The 16,833-nt window shown below is 49.1% G+C and overlaps 1 protein-coding gene and 1 non-coding gene across 7 annotated transcripts in view; one reads left to right on the forward strand and one right to left on the reverse strand.

Moving 5' to 3' along the window:
- The window catches only part of CDH3 (cadherin 3), a 117,250-nt gene extending 106,529 nt beyond the window's left edge, over window positions 1–10,721 (forward strand). For all 6 annotated transcript variants that reach the window (XM_061387702.1, XM_061387704.1, XM_061387708.1 and 3 more), the window contains 5 exons: window positions 188–412; window positions 3,593–3,799; window positions 6,624–6,754; window positions 7,120–7,266; window positions 9,881–10,721. In XM_061387702.1, the coding sequence (XP_061243686.1) occupies window positions 188–412; window positions 3,593–3,799; window positions 6,624–6,754; window positions 7,120–7,266; window positions 9,881–10,090 (920 nt within the window). In that variant the 3' untranslated portion in view covers window positions 10,091–10,721. The remainder of the gene's footprint in view (window positions 1–187; window positions 413–3,592; window positions 3,800–6,623; window positions 6,755–7,119; window positions 7,267–9,880) is intronic.
- A 2,277-nt stretch (window positions 10,722–12,998) lies between these two features.
- TRNAG-UCC (transfer RNA glycine (anticodon UCC)) lies at window positions 12,999–13,073 on the reverse strand. The gene has a single exon. It is a non-coding gene; the product is annotated as a tRNA-Gly (tRNA).
- Between the last annotated feature and the right edge of the window lie 3,760 nt (window positions 13,074–16,833).

Here is a 16,833-nt window from a genome sequence, read left to right on the forward strand (position 1 = left end):
TGCATTTGCCATCACTGGTTTGATTTATAATGAAGCAAGGGCAGGGAAACTCTTGAAAGGTTACAGTTGGACAGTAAACAGGACCCTTCTGAGGTTTATTGGATAAGTCCTAGGGGAGCTTAATATGGATTCATCAACCCAGCCAAAGGCAGATGCTGAAAAGGGATCATATGTGTGATTTGAACAGGGAGCCCTCCCACCACTGGCACAGGGACCCTCCTGCTAACACTGATGGACATCAATGACCACGGTCCGGTCCCCGAGCCCCGTCAGATCACCATCTGCAACCAAAGCCCTGTGCCCCAGGTGCTAAACATCACAGACAAGGACTTGTCCCCCAACACTGCCCCTTTCCAGGCCCAACTCACACATGACTCGGACGTCTATTGGACAGCAGAAGTCAACGAGAAAGGTAACTGAGTGGTGGTGGCAAATGGGTCCTCTCTCCCCTACCAAGATCCAGCATCTACCTTCCTGCTCTATCTTGTGGGTCACCGAGTTACCAGTCTCCTCAAGAATGTCAGTCAGGGGAATTCCCTGGCAGTCCAGTGGTTGGGACACCTGGCTTCCACTGCAGGGAGCACAGGTTTGATGCCTGGTCAAGGAACAAGATCCTGCAAGCTGCACAGCCAATAACACACAAAGACGATGTCAGTCAAATGCTGCTTATTAACTTAGTCTAAACCTTTGGGAATCCACAGGAATCCTTAAAGACCATTCTAGCCCAACCACTTTCCTATACAGTTGGAAGCACTGAGGCCCAGAGAGAGATGGGACATGCCTTTCTCACTATGACATAATGAGAGAGTCGGGAACCCAGCACAGTAATAACTAACATGCCTGAGCATGCTTGCTATGTGCTATGTGCACTTCAGACACTTCACACAGATTCGGCTACTGAATCCTCACAATAACCCTGTAAAGCAGGTACTGTTAATCATACATATACATGTATGTGCACCCGTTTGACAGATAGGGAAACCAGGGCTTACAGAAACTTAAATATCCTGTCAGGGGCATTATGGATAGAAAATAATGGCCCCATGATTGGGATGCAGGAAGTCTGCTCTACCAGGATCCTCTGCTGCCTACCATTTATCCACCCCTGGCCATTTGCAAGATGCTTTTTATACTTATTTTAAATTTCTACCATCCTCTGTGATCAGTATTTTTATCCCTATTTACAGATGAGAATCAGGCTCAGAAAGGTTAAATGGCATGTCCAAAGGCACAGTGTGGGTAAACAGTGGAAAAGAAGTAGAAGACAAGGTCCCTGGCCCTCATGCCCCTGCTCCCAACCACCTCCCTGTCCTTTCTCTTTCCCACCCCATAACGCTCCTCAGCCTTCAGTGGTTTTTCAGTTGTCACAGGACTGAAGAGGAGACTTACTGGCATCAAATGGGCAAGGACTCAGGTGCGTAAAAACAGTGCATCCATGCCCAAGTGCCAGTAAGGCCCCTGGAGAAGCTCACCCTGGTTTAAAATGCCTCCCTCTTCCTCTTGGTGCTAGGGTCCCCCAAGAGGGGAATGGGGAACCAGTACATTCAGGTTCTTCCCTGAAGTAACCAAATGCCTGGTGTCTACTGCTGCTGCTGAGCCTGTCCAGAAAGGACTGAGGAGACCTGCCTCAGACACACACATTGTCCCGTTTTTATGATTCCTCTGATTTGGGGGTATATACTCAGCACCTTTCCTCGAGGAAGCCCAAGTTGGTCTCCTATTACCTCCCTGTGGCCTGAAAGCCATTTTCCCCTCGCTGACTGGTTTACGGAGCGTAGCCTCTGAAGTCAGAACACCTTGGTTCAAGATCCAGCCTCTCCATTCACCAGCTTGTGGGCAAGTTACTGAACCTTACTGTTGAGCAGTTTTCCCCACCTGGAGGATGGTGCCAGTAATTGTACCTCTGTACAGTCACTGTGAAGACTGAGTACACGACAGGCACCTACCTCTTCTGGTGCATCAGTGCTCAGTCGATGCCAGTGGCCGTCTTCACCAACAGGCACAATCTGGCTCTGCCAAGAGTGAGCATTACCTCAAAGCCCAGTGGTACCAACGCCTGACACTACCATTGGTTCTTGGTTTTGACTTAGTCGTTTTATCTGTCTGTGTTCTATTGTGAGAGGAGTTAATCCCAACTCTACACCCATGTGAACTGGGCTCGTTACTTGACCTCCCTAAGCTTCAGTGTCTGTATTTGTAAAATGAGGGGTAACAGAACCTGTCTCTTAAAGTTGAGGTGAAGATCAGAGTCGGGCTTGGCATGTAATAAGTGTCAGTTGAGTCCCCATTGCCACCACCAGCACCATCATCAGCTGAGAAGTCAGCTCTCCAGCCTGGGAGCAGGAAGGCAGGAGGGATGTTCTGGTGAAATGCCCCACGTTGGCCTCTCCACTCGGTGGACCAGACATCCAGCGTGCAGAACTCTGTCTATCTGCCACTGCTGAGTGGGAACAGGGTGAATTCTCCCTCTGGCCTTTCAGCTAAGAGGGGCCCAGGGAGTGTGCAGAGCCTGTGAACTGAAAGTGGCTTGAGGTCAGTGCTGAAATAGGCCAGCAAGCCTGAGGGCAGGTGGGCTGGAAACGCGGGATTGTTTTTGAATGTCCCAATGATGCGTGGGGTTGGGGGGGCACTGTTAGCATTTAGTGGTGAGGACTTGAGTGCTCAGGAAAGTTCCTCGTGATGAAGAATAGTTCCACCCAAGCTAATAGCACCCACCTTGAGAAACTTGGGTCTAAACCGAAGGCCTTTCTGCAGAGAGGCCTCTGACCTTATATTTCTCACCCACAAACATAGCCCCCATCCCCACTCCATGATGGCCAAGCAGCCTCCCCAGAGTGGCTCCCGTCGTGCAGGCTGCTCCAAAGCTTGGCTTCGGCTCTGTGGCTGCCTGCTGCCTGCCCCAGGCCTTCAAAGGCCAGTTAGCACGGTGCCCAGCACAGCCTCACTGCCGGCACCTCTGAGCTTGTGTGCAGTCACTAATGCTCTGATCTGCTCCTGGCATCAGTTACATCGCCAGGTAATATGCATTTGGATTTCTTAATAACTGATGCTCACTCAGAAATATCCAAGTTTCAGATATATTGAAATTCTATCATAGAGTTAAGGTATAAACATTATATATACAATTGAAAGAGCAAAATGCTGCCATAACAAGTGGTAGTAAACTTTCAGGTAGAGAAACAGGTGGCCAGTTAATATAAATATTAAAAGATTGTGCTAGCTGTCTCTTAGGAAGAACTTTGTTTCTTTGCTTGTTTGTTTTGAAGCAAAGAACAATCTGGCAGCTAATAATGCTCAGAAATTATTGGCCCTGCATGCCATGAATTTTTTAAAATGTCATATTTAGAAATACTGTGATTATTGATTTTTTTAAATAGAATGATGACTTTATTCTTCTATCCAAATAATCCTTCCCTCAGTGGAGGATTTGGCTTGGACCAAGTATCCGTTTGTAACACTTGGCGTAAGTTTGCTTTGACGACATTGCTCCCTGTGGCCCAGATGCAGTCTGCCTCCTCAACTCTCCATCATGGTGTGCTTGGCTCCCACCATTCGTGGCCTTCCGAGGTGAATAATTATCTGTCTGCTCCAGGAGACGCAGTAGCCTTGTCCCTGAAGAAGTTCCTAAAGCAAGGTGAATACGATGTGCACCTTTCCCTGTCCGACCACGGCAACAAGGAACAGCTGACAGTGATCAGAGCCACCGTGTGTGACTGCCACGGCAACATGGTGACCTGCCGGGACCCCTGGACGTGGGGTTTCCTCCTCCCCATCCTGGGTGCTGCCCTGGCTCTGCTGCGTGAGTGCTGGCACCCTCTCCCTCTGAGGTTGGGGTAGTTAGAAACTTGAGTCCACCCCAAACGTAGAGACTCGAGCCACCGACATTGCCCATCTGTTCCTTGTCCTCTTAATTCTGGAAGTGTCATTTAGTCCATAGATGTTTATGGGGCCTCTGGGAGGTGCCAGGCTTTGGGGATACAGTGGGGAGCAGACTTGGCCCTGCTGTTACATCATCTGGTGGCTACAGTGGTGGTTCTGAAGGTGTAGTCTCCAGACCAAGAGCATCAGCATCACCAGGAATTGGTTAGGCCAACTCCCTGGCCCACACCTGACCTACCAAGTCAGAAGCTTAGGGGTAAGACCTAGTAATCTGTATTTTTACAAGCCTTTCAGTGGATTCTAATGCATGTTTCGGCTTGAGAGACACTGGTCTAGTGAGCAGAAGTGTTTAGTTAGAAACTAATTTCTTTGCTGTCATGGTAGAACCTATCACATTTACTTTTTTCACTCTCTGAATTGTCCTTACACAAAAAACACCCATTCAATCACGCATGAATGCAATAAGCACAAGCTTTAATCATCGTACTTGCACTGAGCACTGTGTTAGGTGCTGAGAGTGAAACATTTATGAGACAGGGTGCTCAGGGCTGGTGTACTGGGATGACCCTGAGGGATGGGATGGGAAGGGAGGTGGAAGAGGGGTTCAGGATGGGGAACACATGTACACCCATGGCTGATTCATATGAATGTATGGCAGAAACTACCACAGTATTGTAAAGTAATTAGCCTCCAATTAATTTAAAAAAAAAAACAGACCAGCCCCTGCCTTCATGGAGCTTACTTTCCAATGCAGAGAGCAGATAGCAAATAAGCCAGCAGAGAAATGGGTGTTGCTATGGATTAAAAAAGAAAGTGAGAGGAGGAGATCTGGTATTTTATGTAGGATCGGCAAGAACAGGCTTACTGAGAAGGGGGCATTTGAGTAAAGACCTGAATGAGTTGAGGAAGCAGATCATGCAGATATCCAGGGAACAGCCAGTACAAAGGTCCTGAGGTGGCTCTGTGCTTTGTGTAGAAACAGCAATGACTGTTGTGGAAAAAGCAAGAGGGAGAAGAGAGGTGATGGCTGTGGCGGAGCATTGCATTGGGCATTGTGGGTTATTGTAAGGACTCTGGGTGAAATGGGAAGTCATCAGGTTTGGAGCAGAGGAGCAATGTGATCTGACTTGAATTTTGTAGGATTCCTCCTGAAGAGACTGTAGAGGGCTGCTACTACCATAATTTGGGGGTGAGGGGGGAGTTGTGGCTCAGATCCAGGGTGGCATTAGAGGTGGTGAGAGCTGGTCATATTTCAAGGTAGAATCAATTAAGATTCAGATGAGAAAAAGAGCCATCTATGACTTCAAGGCCTGAACAAGTAGAAACACGGAGTTTCCATTAACCAGTTTGGGAAGGACCATGGGAAAAGTCCAAATGGAGGTAACAGTAGGCAGCCGAACACAGGCTTTGGGTGCAGGTAGGCAGTCCAGGTTGCCTCCTGCCTTTCCCTGAGCCAATGGGGAGGAAAGGGGAGGGAAAGGCCATAGTCTGACCCACACAGGGTGTGCATCCTGAGAACCCAGGGACTCCCAAAGATGGCTCCATCAGTTTTGTCTGGCTAGAGAGGACAATGGTTCCCTCAGCAGGCGAAAAAGGGGGATAAAGCTGAGCAATGGCTGTATCCTCCCCCATTAAACAGCCACAGGGAGGGCCAGAACTGCACTCCTCATGTGGAATTAACTGGGGGTAGTCACAACAGTTAGGGGCAGCAGCTGGGCACTAATAAGCCAGTTCCCATTGTGTCCAAATAGACCTCCAGCCTTTTAGATCATATCACTGAAACCCAGTCTCTATCTTAAAATTCCAAAATAGTGTTTGCACCTAAATTCAGATTACTGTACCACATCAAAGTTGCATTGTCTTGTCTTGAACTTAAAGTCTCTGGCTATTATGGGACACCTCGTGACTGAAAAAGTCATATTGAAAAGTAACATCTGGAAATTCTCTGGCAGTCCAGTGGTCAGGACTGGGTGCATTTACTGCCGTGGGCCCAGGTTCAATCCCTGGTCAAGGAACTAAGATCCAGGAAGCCAGGGGCCCCCAAACTCCAGGATCAAATGCCTGATGATCTGATGAGGTACAGCTGATCATAATAATAGAAATAAAGTGCACAATAAATGTAATGCACTTGAAGCATCCTGAAACCATCCCCCACCTCCATCTGTGGAAGATTTGTCTTCCACAGAGAAGAAAGTAGCGGTAAAACTGGTGCCAAAAAGGTTGGGGACTGCTGCCATAAGCCATATGGTACAGCCAAGAACAAACAAACAAACAAACATCTACTGGGAGATCCCCATCCCACAAAGGAGGATTTCCATAAGGACCAGTACATCAATATGGGAAGACTAACAGTAAAATGATAGAGAATTACAGGTGGGGGAATGAAGTCAGAATACCAGTAGGAGGAAGTGGTTTTAGGCTGAGAGCAGGAAGGTGAGAGCCATGTGTATGCATGGAGAGTGTTCCAGGTGAGAAAAGAGCCAGGATGAAGGTTCTGAAGTGGGAGACTGCTGGGTATATTCGAGGAGCCCTGAGGAGGCCACTGTTTCTAGACCTGGCCAGAGAGGGAGGGTTGGAGACAGGTCGGGGCCAGTCCTGCAGCCTTGATGAGGAGGTGAGGGTTTTCCTAGGTGCACAGGGGCCACTGAAGTGTGTAAAGCTCCGGCTACTGAGTGGAGGGATCAAAAATTACATGGGACTTCAAGAGCTTGGGGGCGAATATTCACACTCCCCAACTCTTGCAGTCCTTCTGCTGGTGCTCCTATTCTTGGTGAGAAAGAAACGGAAGATCAAGGAACCCCTTCTCCTCCCAGAAGATGATACCCGTGACAACGTCTTCTACTACGGCGAAGAGGGGGGTGGCGAGGAGGACCAGGTAGGGCATGGGGGGCCCTCCTGGGGTTGGGAGGCGGTGCCCCCATGGCCCCTGGCAGGGATGGTTGGGTCAACCAACTGACCATGTTAGCTGTGTCGCCCAGACCCTGGTCTGAAGCGTCAGTTTTCTGAGAGGGTGCCTCGTCCACTGCTCCAGTCTCTGGCCCCAGCCACCCCAACCTTGAGCCTGTGCTTAATCTGAGAGGAGGGGGTGTGGAATCTAGGGCTTTCAGAGATCTCTGACATTGTCTTCTAAGACCTACTCTTGAACCAAAACATCCAAGTGGCACAGAAGTGGGATGAGATGTAAATGGGGGGAGTGGGAGGCTTCTTCTCCATTCCATGTTCTCCTTCACTTTCCTGAAGGACTATGACATCACCCAGCTCCACCGGGGTCTGGAGGCCCGGCCTGAGGTGGTTCTCCGCAACGATGTGGCACCATCCTTCATCCCCACACCCATGTACCGTCCTCGGCCAGCCAACCCAGATGAAATCGGCAACTTCATCATTGAGGTGAGGCATGGGGGCCCAGCCTAGGGCAGTCCTTCGTTCAAGCACCAGCAGCTTGAGAGAAAGAGCACAGGCTTGGAGTCTTGGCTGTGGGTTCAAATCCTGGGTCTGTCACCAACAAGCTAGCTGTGTGACCTCTGGCATATATAGCAACTTCTGGGCCTCCTGTTTCCTCCTCCATTAAACCCAAAGTTTCGAAGTGGTTAAAGAATAGGTCAGGAATTCTTTCTTTTCTTTTTATTTGTTGATGTTTATCATCTTCCCTGGTGGCTCACATGGTAAAGAATCTGCCTGCATTGCTAGAGACCTGAGTTCGATTCCTGGAGTGGGAAGATCAACCCACTCCAGTATTCTTGCCTGGAGGATTCCATGAACAGAGGAACCTAGCGGGCTACAGTCCATGAAGTCACAAAGAGTCAGACATGACTGAGTGACTAACACTTTCACTTTCATTTATCATTAAACAAAAGTAAGAGAGGACTGGGTCTGGCACAGATGAACAATTTGATCAATAAAAACCAATGAGGAAGAGCAGGCTCTGTTGCAGTCTAGATGAATTCAGAGTCAAGGCTCTTGACTTTTCCAGGTGATCTCTGGTTTGACAGGATTTTTGATTAGGAATTATTTCTTTATTCAACACATATAGTGGTTGTTAGGAGAAAAGTCGGAGCCGGACTCCCTGGGTTTGCATTTGTAAAGATCTCAGGTGATTCCAGCGTGGAGCAAAGTTGGGGGCCTCTGGGATAGGTTGGTTTAAGGACTGGATGAGTAAGGACCGAGCAGTGCTGGCTCAGGAAATCTCTTGGGGAACTTCAAACACTGAAGCCTCTGACACCCCCCAACCCCACCCACCCCACCCCCTGGACTGTGATTTAATTGATCTGCATGTGGGCTAGACTTCAGAATATTTTTTTTAAAGATTCCCAGGTAATTCCCCTTGGCTATCTATTTTACATATGGTAATGTAAGTTTCCATGTTACTCTCTCCGGAAACTCAAACCGGGGCTCTGTATCAACCTAGAGGGGTGGGATGGGATGGGGAGGGAGATGGGAGGGAGGGGATATATGTATACCTATGGCTGATTCATGTTGAGCTTTGACAGAAAACAACAAAATTCTGTAAAGCAATTATCCTTCAATTAAAAAGTAAATTAATTAAAAAAAAGATTCCCAGGTAATTTAAGTTTGGGAACCACTGGCCTGGCACCTATCCTGTATTAATTAGGTAATGACAGCTCTTGTTGCTAAGTGTAACCCATATTCTCAATTCTGGGCACATACTTGATTTATCTAAGGAATTTTTTAAAGTATCAGTGACTTGAACCCAGATATTCTTTTTTTTTTTTTTTAGGCTCTGATTTTTTGGTTTTTTTTTTTTTTGGCCATGCTCCACAGCATGCAGGATCTTAGTTCCCCAACCAGGGATGGAACCTGTGCACCCTGAAGTGGAATCGCAGAGTCCTAGCCACTGGATCACCAGGGAATTCATAAGCTGTGATGTTTCTTTAGTTCCCCAAGAAATAAAAGATACAGGATATATATATATATATATATGAAATAAAATATACATAGGAGATAATGATGTGAGGCTAGCATAGGCTGGTACCATGAAAGTAGTCAGTAAAAGGTTTTTAATAAGAGGGAGGGAAGGAGGAGGGAACAGAAGAGGAAGGAGGGAAGGACGGATGGATTTGGGAGGTTGGAGAAAGCAGTAGGCGGCACAGGGCTCAGTGGGTGGTCAGGATACCTTACTTTGGCCTGAACTCGGCTTACCTTTCTTGCTTTCTCGAACTAGCGAGACTCCGTTCTTTAGCCTTAAGCACATTTGAGAATCCTGTACAGAAACAAAGGCGTCTGGGGAATGTTGCTCAGGGCATCTTTGCCTTGGAGCCAAAGGCCAGGAGATCTTCTGACAGTTTTCAGAATATTTGTGTCGGGTAGTTTGCAAATAACTGTCTGGTTTAATGCCTCGCTGTGTCAGCTCTGCAAAGGAGGAATTCTGTTATGGTCCCCTGTAACTCTAATATGCACTTTTATATTTATATACATTCATTTCTTCCTCTGAAACTATATGAAGTCTCCCCATTTTTGAGATGGAGGGCTTCCAAGGTGGCACTGCAGGAGACATAAAGAGACGTGAGTTCGATCCCTGAGTCGGGAAGATCCCCTGGAGGAGGGCATGGCACTCCACTCCAGTATTCTTGCCTGGAGAATCCCATAGACAGAGGAGCCTGGCAGCCTGTAGTCCATGGGGTTGCAAAGAGTCAGACACAACTGAAGCGACTTAGCATGCATTTTTGAGATGAGGGAAACAAAGGCATGGAGACTTTAAGAGGCTTGCCCAGGTCTACACACTCAGAAGTCTGTGTGAAGTCTGACTTCAGAGTCCCCACCCTGATCCGCTGGCCTGTGGCGCTGAGCACTCGCTTTCAGCTGGGCCCTGAGCTAAGGATTTACGTGCATTTCGTGTTCAACCTTCAAAACCTTAAGGGAGGGGAGACAGGGCTTCACAGATGAGGAAACACAGGCTCAGCCAGACGAGTTCACTTTTCTGAGCTCTCGCAGCTGCCCAGTGTCTGGTCCCACAGTGCCTAACACCCTGCTCTCCATCCCCCAGAACCTGAAGGCAGCCAACACAGACCCCACGGCCCCGCCCTACGACTCCCTGTTGGTGTTCGACTATGAGGGCAGTGGCTCCGATGCCGCCTCTCTGAGCTCGCTCACCTCCTCAACCTCTGACCAGGACCAAGACTACAACTATCTGAATGAGTGGGGCAGCCGCTTCAAGAAGCTGGCGGACATGTACGGCGGGGGCCAGGACGACTAGGACTCCCTAAACGCCGGGCTGCAGCAGCGTCTCCAAGGGGTCACTATCCCCACGTTGGCCAAGGACTTTGCAGCTTGTTGAGAATTGGCCTTAGCAACTTGGAGGGAAGAGGCCTCGAAACTGACCTCAAAGGGGCAGGTCTCTATGCCTTTCAGAACGGAGGAACGTGGGCAGTTTGATTTCAACAGTGAGCACCTCTTAGCCTAAGCCAGGGCTGCTCAATTTCTGGGAGTCTCCTCGCTACCATAAAATGCTCAGCGCTGGGTCCTGGGTTTTGACTGACTCTGACTTTCCCATGATGGCTTTTGCTCTGGAATGGCCCCTTCTCCTTAGTAACAGGCCTCTTACCACAATCTTCGTGGTTTTTTTTTTAATGCTGTTTTCAAAAAGTGAGAGGCAGGTCCTCAACCACCCCCTGGAGCGCTCCAGAAGCCCAGGCGTGCCCTCACGCATTTCTCTGTGGTCTCTTGGCCCCCAGACCTCCTGTTTGATTGAATAACTGCATTTTTATACTGAGCACGTCTAAGTGGTCCTTTATTTTTTATTTTCCCTATCGAGTGCTGTAGATGAAGAGTGATGACAATCCTGTAAATGTACTAGAACTTTTTTATTAAAGGAACTTTTTCCCAGAGGTGGCAGGGGAGTGAAGTTTTGGGGGTTTTTTAATAGTTTTGTTGACGTATAATTCACATATCGTATTCACTCATGTAAAGTGTACAATTCAGTGGTTTTCTAGAACTTGCAGTTGTGTGGAGTTGTGCTTTTATCCCTGTGGGCTTCACCCCAGCTTCCTCCTGATAGTAGTGGAAGCTCAGGATGTGTTTACAGACCTGGGAGGAGGCAGACGTCAGCTCGCCGACCTACAGATGAGAGCTGCTGTCCCTGTGTGAGAACCATTAACTTCCTTACTCCTGACCGAGCCGCACCACAACTGCAGTACTGGGAGATTTCCTCTTTTCTGGACCAGCAGTATGGGGAGATTTCCTCTTTGTGCTGTGGACTCTATGTTGAAAGGCAGGATGTTTGCAGGGTGGCGGGGGTAGGGGAGGGTGGGGTCCAGCTCTGCTACTTCCTAGCAAGTTGCTTAACCTCTACCTGCCTCAGGTTTTTCATTTGTAAAATTGGGAGTTTCCATGGAGATGAAGTGAGTTCATATCCAGCACATAGCAGGTGCTATCCGTGTTCATTGATAACAGCCACCGTTAGTCAATACTTTTTAGATCCAGACAGCACTTAACTTCCAATTATTTCCTTTCAACAAATCCTCACAATCACCCGCTGAGGGAATCTTCCTCATTTTAAGAACGGCCTCATTTTATTTTTTTGTTAAATGACACCTGTTTGTCACCAGAATCAAGCCAGAAAATTAGAGAACTCACCCAGGATGTCAATGAAATTAGAATATTCCGGGCAACAACAGGGCACAGATGGCAGGATGAAGAGGCAGCAGGAATTCCACGTGTGCCCTTGTTAAAGCAAAGTTTTAAATTTATCTTTACAATGAACTAGAAGAAAAGAATCTGAAGTGCAGCCGCGAAAATCACTGAAGTGGAAATAGATGTCTCCTTCCTGCGAGAGAATGACTGATTCTGTAAAGAAATGGTACTCCAGGGGGCCGTCCCTGGACCAGCAGCCTCAACACCACTGCCGAACCAGCAACTGCAAGCAAGCGGGACCCTGCAGTCTGATCTGACAAGCCTTCCAGGTGATTCTGATGCCCACGCAATTTAAGATTGAGACTCTGAAGAGTCCTAAAGATTGAAGGCAGGAGGAGAAGGGGATGACAGAGGGTGAGATGGTTGGATGGCATCACTGATTCGATGGACATGAGTTTGAGCAAGGTCTGGGAGTTGGTGAAGGACAGGGGAGCCTGGCGTGCTGCAGTCCATGGGGTCACAGAGTCAGACACGACTGAGTGACTGAATTGACTCTGAAGGGTGAAGCTGTGGGTGTCCTGAAGCCTCAGATTCTGGATGGGGAAGTTTAAAGGGAACAAAGTCTGATAAGAAAGTGTCTCACCCACCCTAGGTCCACAGTGCCTCAGCCCACGCTCCTGGCTGCCTCCTGTCTCTCCCTGGAGCTGCAGCCTCTGACTCCCTCAACCTCAGCGTCCCCCCTACCAGGGCCTTGCAGCTCTTGCTGATAAGGTGGTGTGGGAAGAATTAAGTGTCTCAACTAGCAAACACCTGCTGCCCATTATCTTAAACTCCTCTCTGAGAAGCCTGAATAAAGCCTGAAACCCTGTATCTTTGCTGAGTCTAATAATAAAACCAAGCAGCCACTGTCCAGGCTGGCCTTCCTCCTCTGAGATTTTTTGGAGAGGGAGTGAAGGAGCAAAATCAACCTTTCCTAGCCAAGCCTGCTCTCTGCAGTAGATCTGGATTCCCTTGACAATGGAACTGCCCTGCAGCCTCTGAGTGATCTGGAAAGAAGGATCCTGGGCTCTTTGATGGGGATGGATGTTATGTCACCCTCTCACTTGGGACCTGTGTCTCTTCTGCAAAATGGACTCTGGTCTTTAGGACCTGTAATAAGTCAGAATATTTGCAGCTAGTGACTCACCAGGGCCAACCACTCAGTGAATGCTAGCTGTAGATAACCAGTGTGGCCAGCCAAACCAGTGGGGACTACTTGAATGTTGGCCTTTGCACACACTGAACGTTAATCCTTCACATTTTGATGTGCAACAGTAGAGCATGCATCCTTCCATCCTTTACTCTCCCCACCCTCCAATCCACTACACAATTCAATCCACTACATGCACATTTTGCATTGTATCTTTTCTAACAGGATGTGCAATGAGACATTGCCTTCTTGTCTCCAACACATCTAACTCATCATGGATGAGTTAGCATGGTGTTTTTTTGTTTGTTTGTTTAGCCATGCCATGCAGCATGTGAGATCTTAGTTCCCCAGCCAGGAGTTGAACCTGGGCCCCCTGCAGTGGAAGCACAGAGTCTTAACCACTGGACACCACCAGGGAAGTTTCATGTTAGCATGGATTTATGGACAGGGAGGTCTGGTGTGCTGCAGTCCATGGGGTTGCCAAGAGTCAGACACAACTGTGCAGCTGAACTGAACTGACTGAGTCTCACTGCCACCCATGGGCACTAGTGATTGTAGTTTTTTGCCCGTAACAGTGTTAAAATAAATTCCCTGGAACATCCATCTCTGCAGACGCCTCAACACCAGTCCTCCAACACCTGCAGAGAAGTGAGGGGGGCCCATGGTCCTGGTTGGGATCAAGGCTGCCTGATTCTGAGTGAAGGTCCAGGATGGTGGGTTGGTGCTGAAAGGACTCCTCAGGCTCATTCTGTTAAATGATTTCCCCTCCAGACTTAAAGCCAAAGTTGAAAAACCCTAGTCTAACCAAAAAAAAGATAAAACCATGGGAAGAAGGGATCAGTTTGCTTGGAGACTGGCCTTTGGCCTTGTCCTCCCAATGCTTCTCCTTAAGAACCCAAATGCAGAGCATTTTTAAAATCTGCCCGTCATTTTTCAGATGGGAAAAGATAGAGGTTCCAAAACCAGGCACTCCCCAAGATCCCTCCAGTGGAGCTCAGACGGACAGAGCCCAAGACTCACTTCTCACCGTGCCTTTTCCCTGGCACCTGACCATCTTTTTTTTCCCTCCCAGAAAGGCTGCTGATAGGACCTGTATCACCAGGCAGGCTTTGCCCCAGGCCTGGAGGGGCCCAAAGGGATGGCTGTCATCCCTGGAAGGTTGGCAAGTAGCCGAGGCCTCGAATTCCTGGCTTCCTATGGTCCTAGACATGGACCTTCCTAACCACAAGCCCACACAGGGATGCAGCAAGAAGACCCAGGTAGGGAAATGCTGAGGGCTGGCCAGTAAGGAAGGGGCCCTGAGGTCAGCCAGGCAACAGTCCTGTCATTGAAAGGGTGGGGCGGTCACCCTGGGAAGCTTCTCGGGCAGCCCACACCCTGCGTGTTCAGTTCCAGATTCACCCCATGCCTTGTAGCTAAAGGCAGAGCCTACCTCTCACCTTCCACTAAAGTACTCCCATCAGGGAGGCATGATTCAAGGCACAGGTTCAAATCCCAGCACCTCTAGGAGTGACCCCTTAGGTTAATCACTTAACCTTTCTGTGCCTCACTTTTTATCGACTGGAAGATGTAGGAGTGAGTTAATATCTGGAAAGTGCTTAGAAGGGTTTCTGGCACTGGAGTAGGTGTTGTTCTCATCACTACAGTGGTGGTAGTTGAGTTACTGGCAGGGCCAGTTACCTCCACACTCAAACCTTGGATGGAGACCGCCCTTCCATAGCTGTTACTTCCCTGGAGGCACTTCCTCTATGAAGCCAGCAGAGGGCACCATTCACTCAAACCACAGCATGGCCAGCGCCACTCAACCTGGTCACTGAGAGGGAACTGGGGGTGGAACAGTCACACTGGCTGCCATGTGGCAGGAACTGCCTTGGACACTGTGATGGTGATAGTGATGATGAGAGTGGTGGTGGCAGTCATGTTTATCGGGCGATGACTGGCCAGGCCCTTCACATGCGTGTAGTCAGTTATGTACATTCTGACACCAGCAACCATGTGTGGGTTTTCTTTTTTGAAAAATTGAGCATCAGAGAGATTAACAAATATACAGAGCCAGGAAGTGGTCTTCTTGATTCCCTAGTATTACAGGCGCTTTTTTTAACTAATAAGAAAAAAATTTTCAGCTTCGTTGGGAGTATGAGCACAGGCAGGCAGTGGAGGAGACCCTTCAGATATGGAATAGCCTCCCCTCCTGCTCCCGCCATGACACAGCTGGCCATACCTGATCCTGAGACTCTAAAGTCCTGACACAGAAATTTCCAACTGCTTCTGGGGCATGTGGGACATCACCCCAGAGCTTTTTTATTCATTAATTTAACAACTATTTATTGAATGTGTGTTCTGTGCCAGGCTGTGCAACCTGTTCTAGGTTGCAGGGAATACAGAAATGCAGAAAATGAAAGAGTCCAGTCCTAATATATGGGGCAGGGAGTGGCACTGGGGAAAAAAATGTGTGTAGGGTCCACATTTGAAAAGACCCTGAGGCTGGGAAAGATTGAAGGTGGGAGGAGAAGGGGATGACAGAGGATAAGATAGTTGGATAGCATCACCAACTCAATGGACATGAGTTTGAGTAAACACCAGGAGTTGGTGATGGACAGTGAGGCCTGGCGTGCTGCAGTCCATGGGGTCACAAAGAGTTGGATACGACTGAACAATTGAACTGAACTGAACTGAGGATCCACATACCATATAAGTTGAGGTCATAAACTGTTAAATAAAAGATCCTCTCTTCCTACATGGACAAGCATGTCTTCATAGCTATCTGGAAGACCAGGTTTTAATCTGGGTTCCCAGACACGTAGGGTACTAGGTGGGCAGAGTTAGCCCCCAGCCCAGGAGTGGCAGTCAGCTTGCCACTCTCCTCACCCCAGGCTCCATCCTATACCATGAGGGTCCTTGTGCACACGTGTGTGTGTGTGTGTGTGTGTGTGTGTATTCCCCAGCCCACCTGTCCAAGCTCAGTCTACTGATCTAGAGTAGCCTTCCACTGACCTTGGGCCTGGGAGTACACCCGGGCTGTGCTGGCTTCCCTCAGGACAGGTGTGGGGAGGGCCTGGGACCATTTGTGCTGGGCAGAGTGGGAGACAGGTTCTAGGAGTCACAGCTCCATAGCTCCTTAGGAAGGGCAGGGAGGCCCAGAGCAGGGCCTTCCTGCCCAGCCCAAGGGCCATCCTGCTGACATTCAGTGGGAGACAGACTGTGAACAAGATGAATCAGTAAAATAGAACAGTGAAAGGTGAGGCTATAGAGGAAAGTAAAGCTAGGATCAGTTCAGTTCAGTTGCTCAGTCGTGTCCGACTCTTTGCAACCCCATGGATTGCAGCATGCCAGGCTTCCCTGTCCATCACCAACTCCCTATGATGGGTGTAGGAAATAAGGGGCTGGAATTAGTGTTTGATTCTAGTAGTCAGAAAAGGCCTTGCTGAGAAGGGGTCATCTGAGCAAAGAATGAAGAATACTGGGGAACAAGTATGCAGCTATGTCTAGGAAAAGTTGCGAATGCTAAAGCCCTGAGGCCAGAGTGCTAGGGGAACTTCAGCTGAGTCCCTCAGGGAGGCTGCTGGAGCAGAGGGAGGAGCCAGAACGCAGTGGGAGATGAGATTGGAAGGATACGAAGTGGGGCCCAAGTGCCCAGTCCTGAGCCGCCACCTCCACACCCAGCCTGCAAGCTGAGATGAAGGCAAGGCCTGATCCCAGCAGCCCTGGAAAAGCCGACTCAGCAGCCTCGCCTCCATCCCAGAGTCGGCGAAACCTGATTCCTCCTCTGCTCCATTCTCAGCCACCAAGAAGGCGGCCTGGACCTGTCCAGGCCTGCGGGCAGCTGCAGAGTTGGCAGGCTGGAGCAGCAAGATTCTTCTCTGTCGGGGGCCCCTGAACTGAGGGAAAGGAGCTGTCACAAAGAAGCCCCGGGTCTGGGGGCACAAAGCCCTAGTGAAGAATAGAGCCCCTAGAGATCACAGAGGCGAGGGTGTGGCTCACCAGCCTCCTTTCCCCCGAGACCACACCTCTCTCCAAGGGCTAACAGCAGGCCAGTGTGAGGCGATATGTGAAAAGCACTCAGTGCTCTGCCAGACAGGCAGTTGGGGCTCAATAACTGGTAACCGCCACCACCACTGTTGTTGCTGCTTGTTGTTAGACCTTCTGCAAGGCCGGGTGGAGTCCAGCCCTCAGCTGCC

Source organism: Bos javanicus, chromosome 18 (genome assembly GCF_032452875.1).
Source record: "Bos javanicus breed banteng chromosome 18, ARS-OSU_banteng_1.0, whole genome shotgun sequence".
Classification (NCBI taxonomy): domain Eukaryota; kingdom Metazoa; phylum Chordata; class Mammalia; order Artiodactyla; family Bovidae; genus Bos; species Bos javanicus.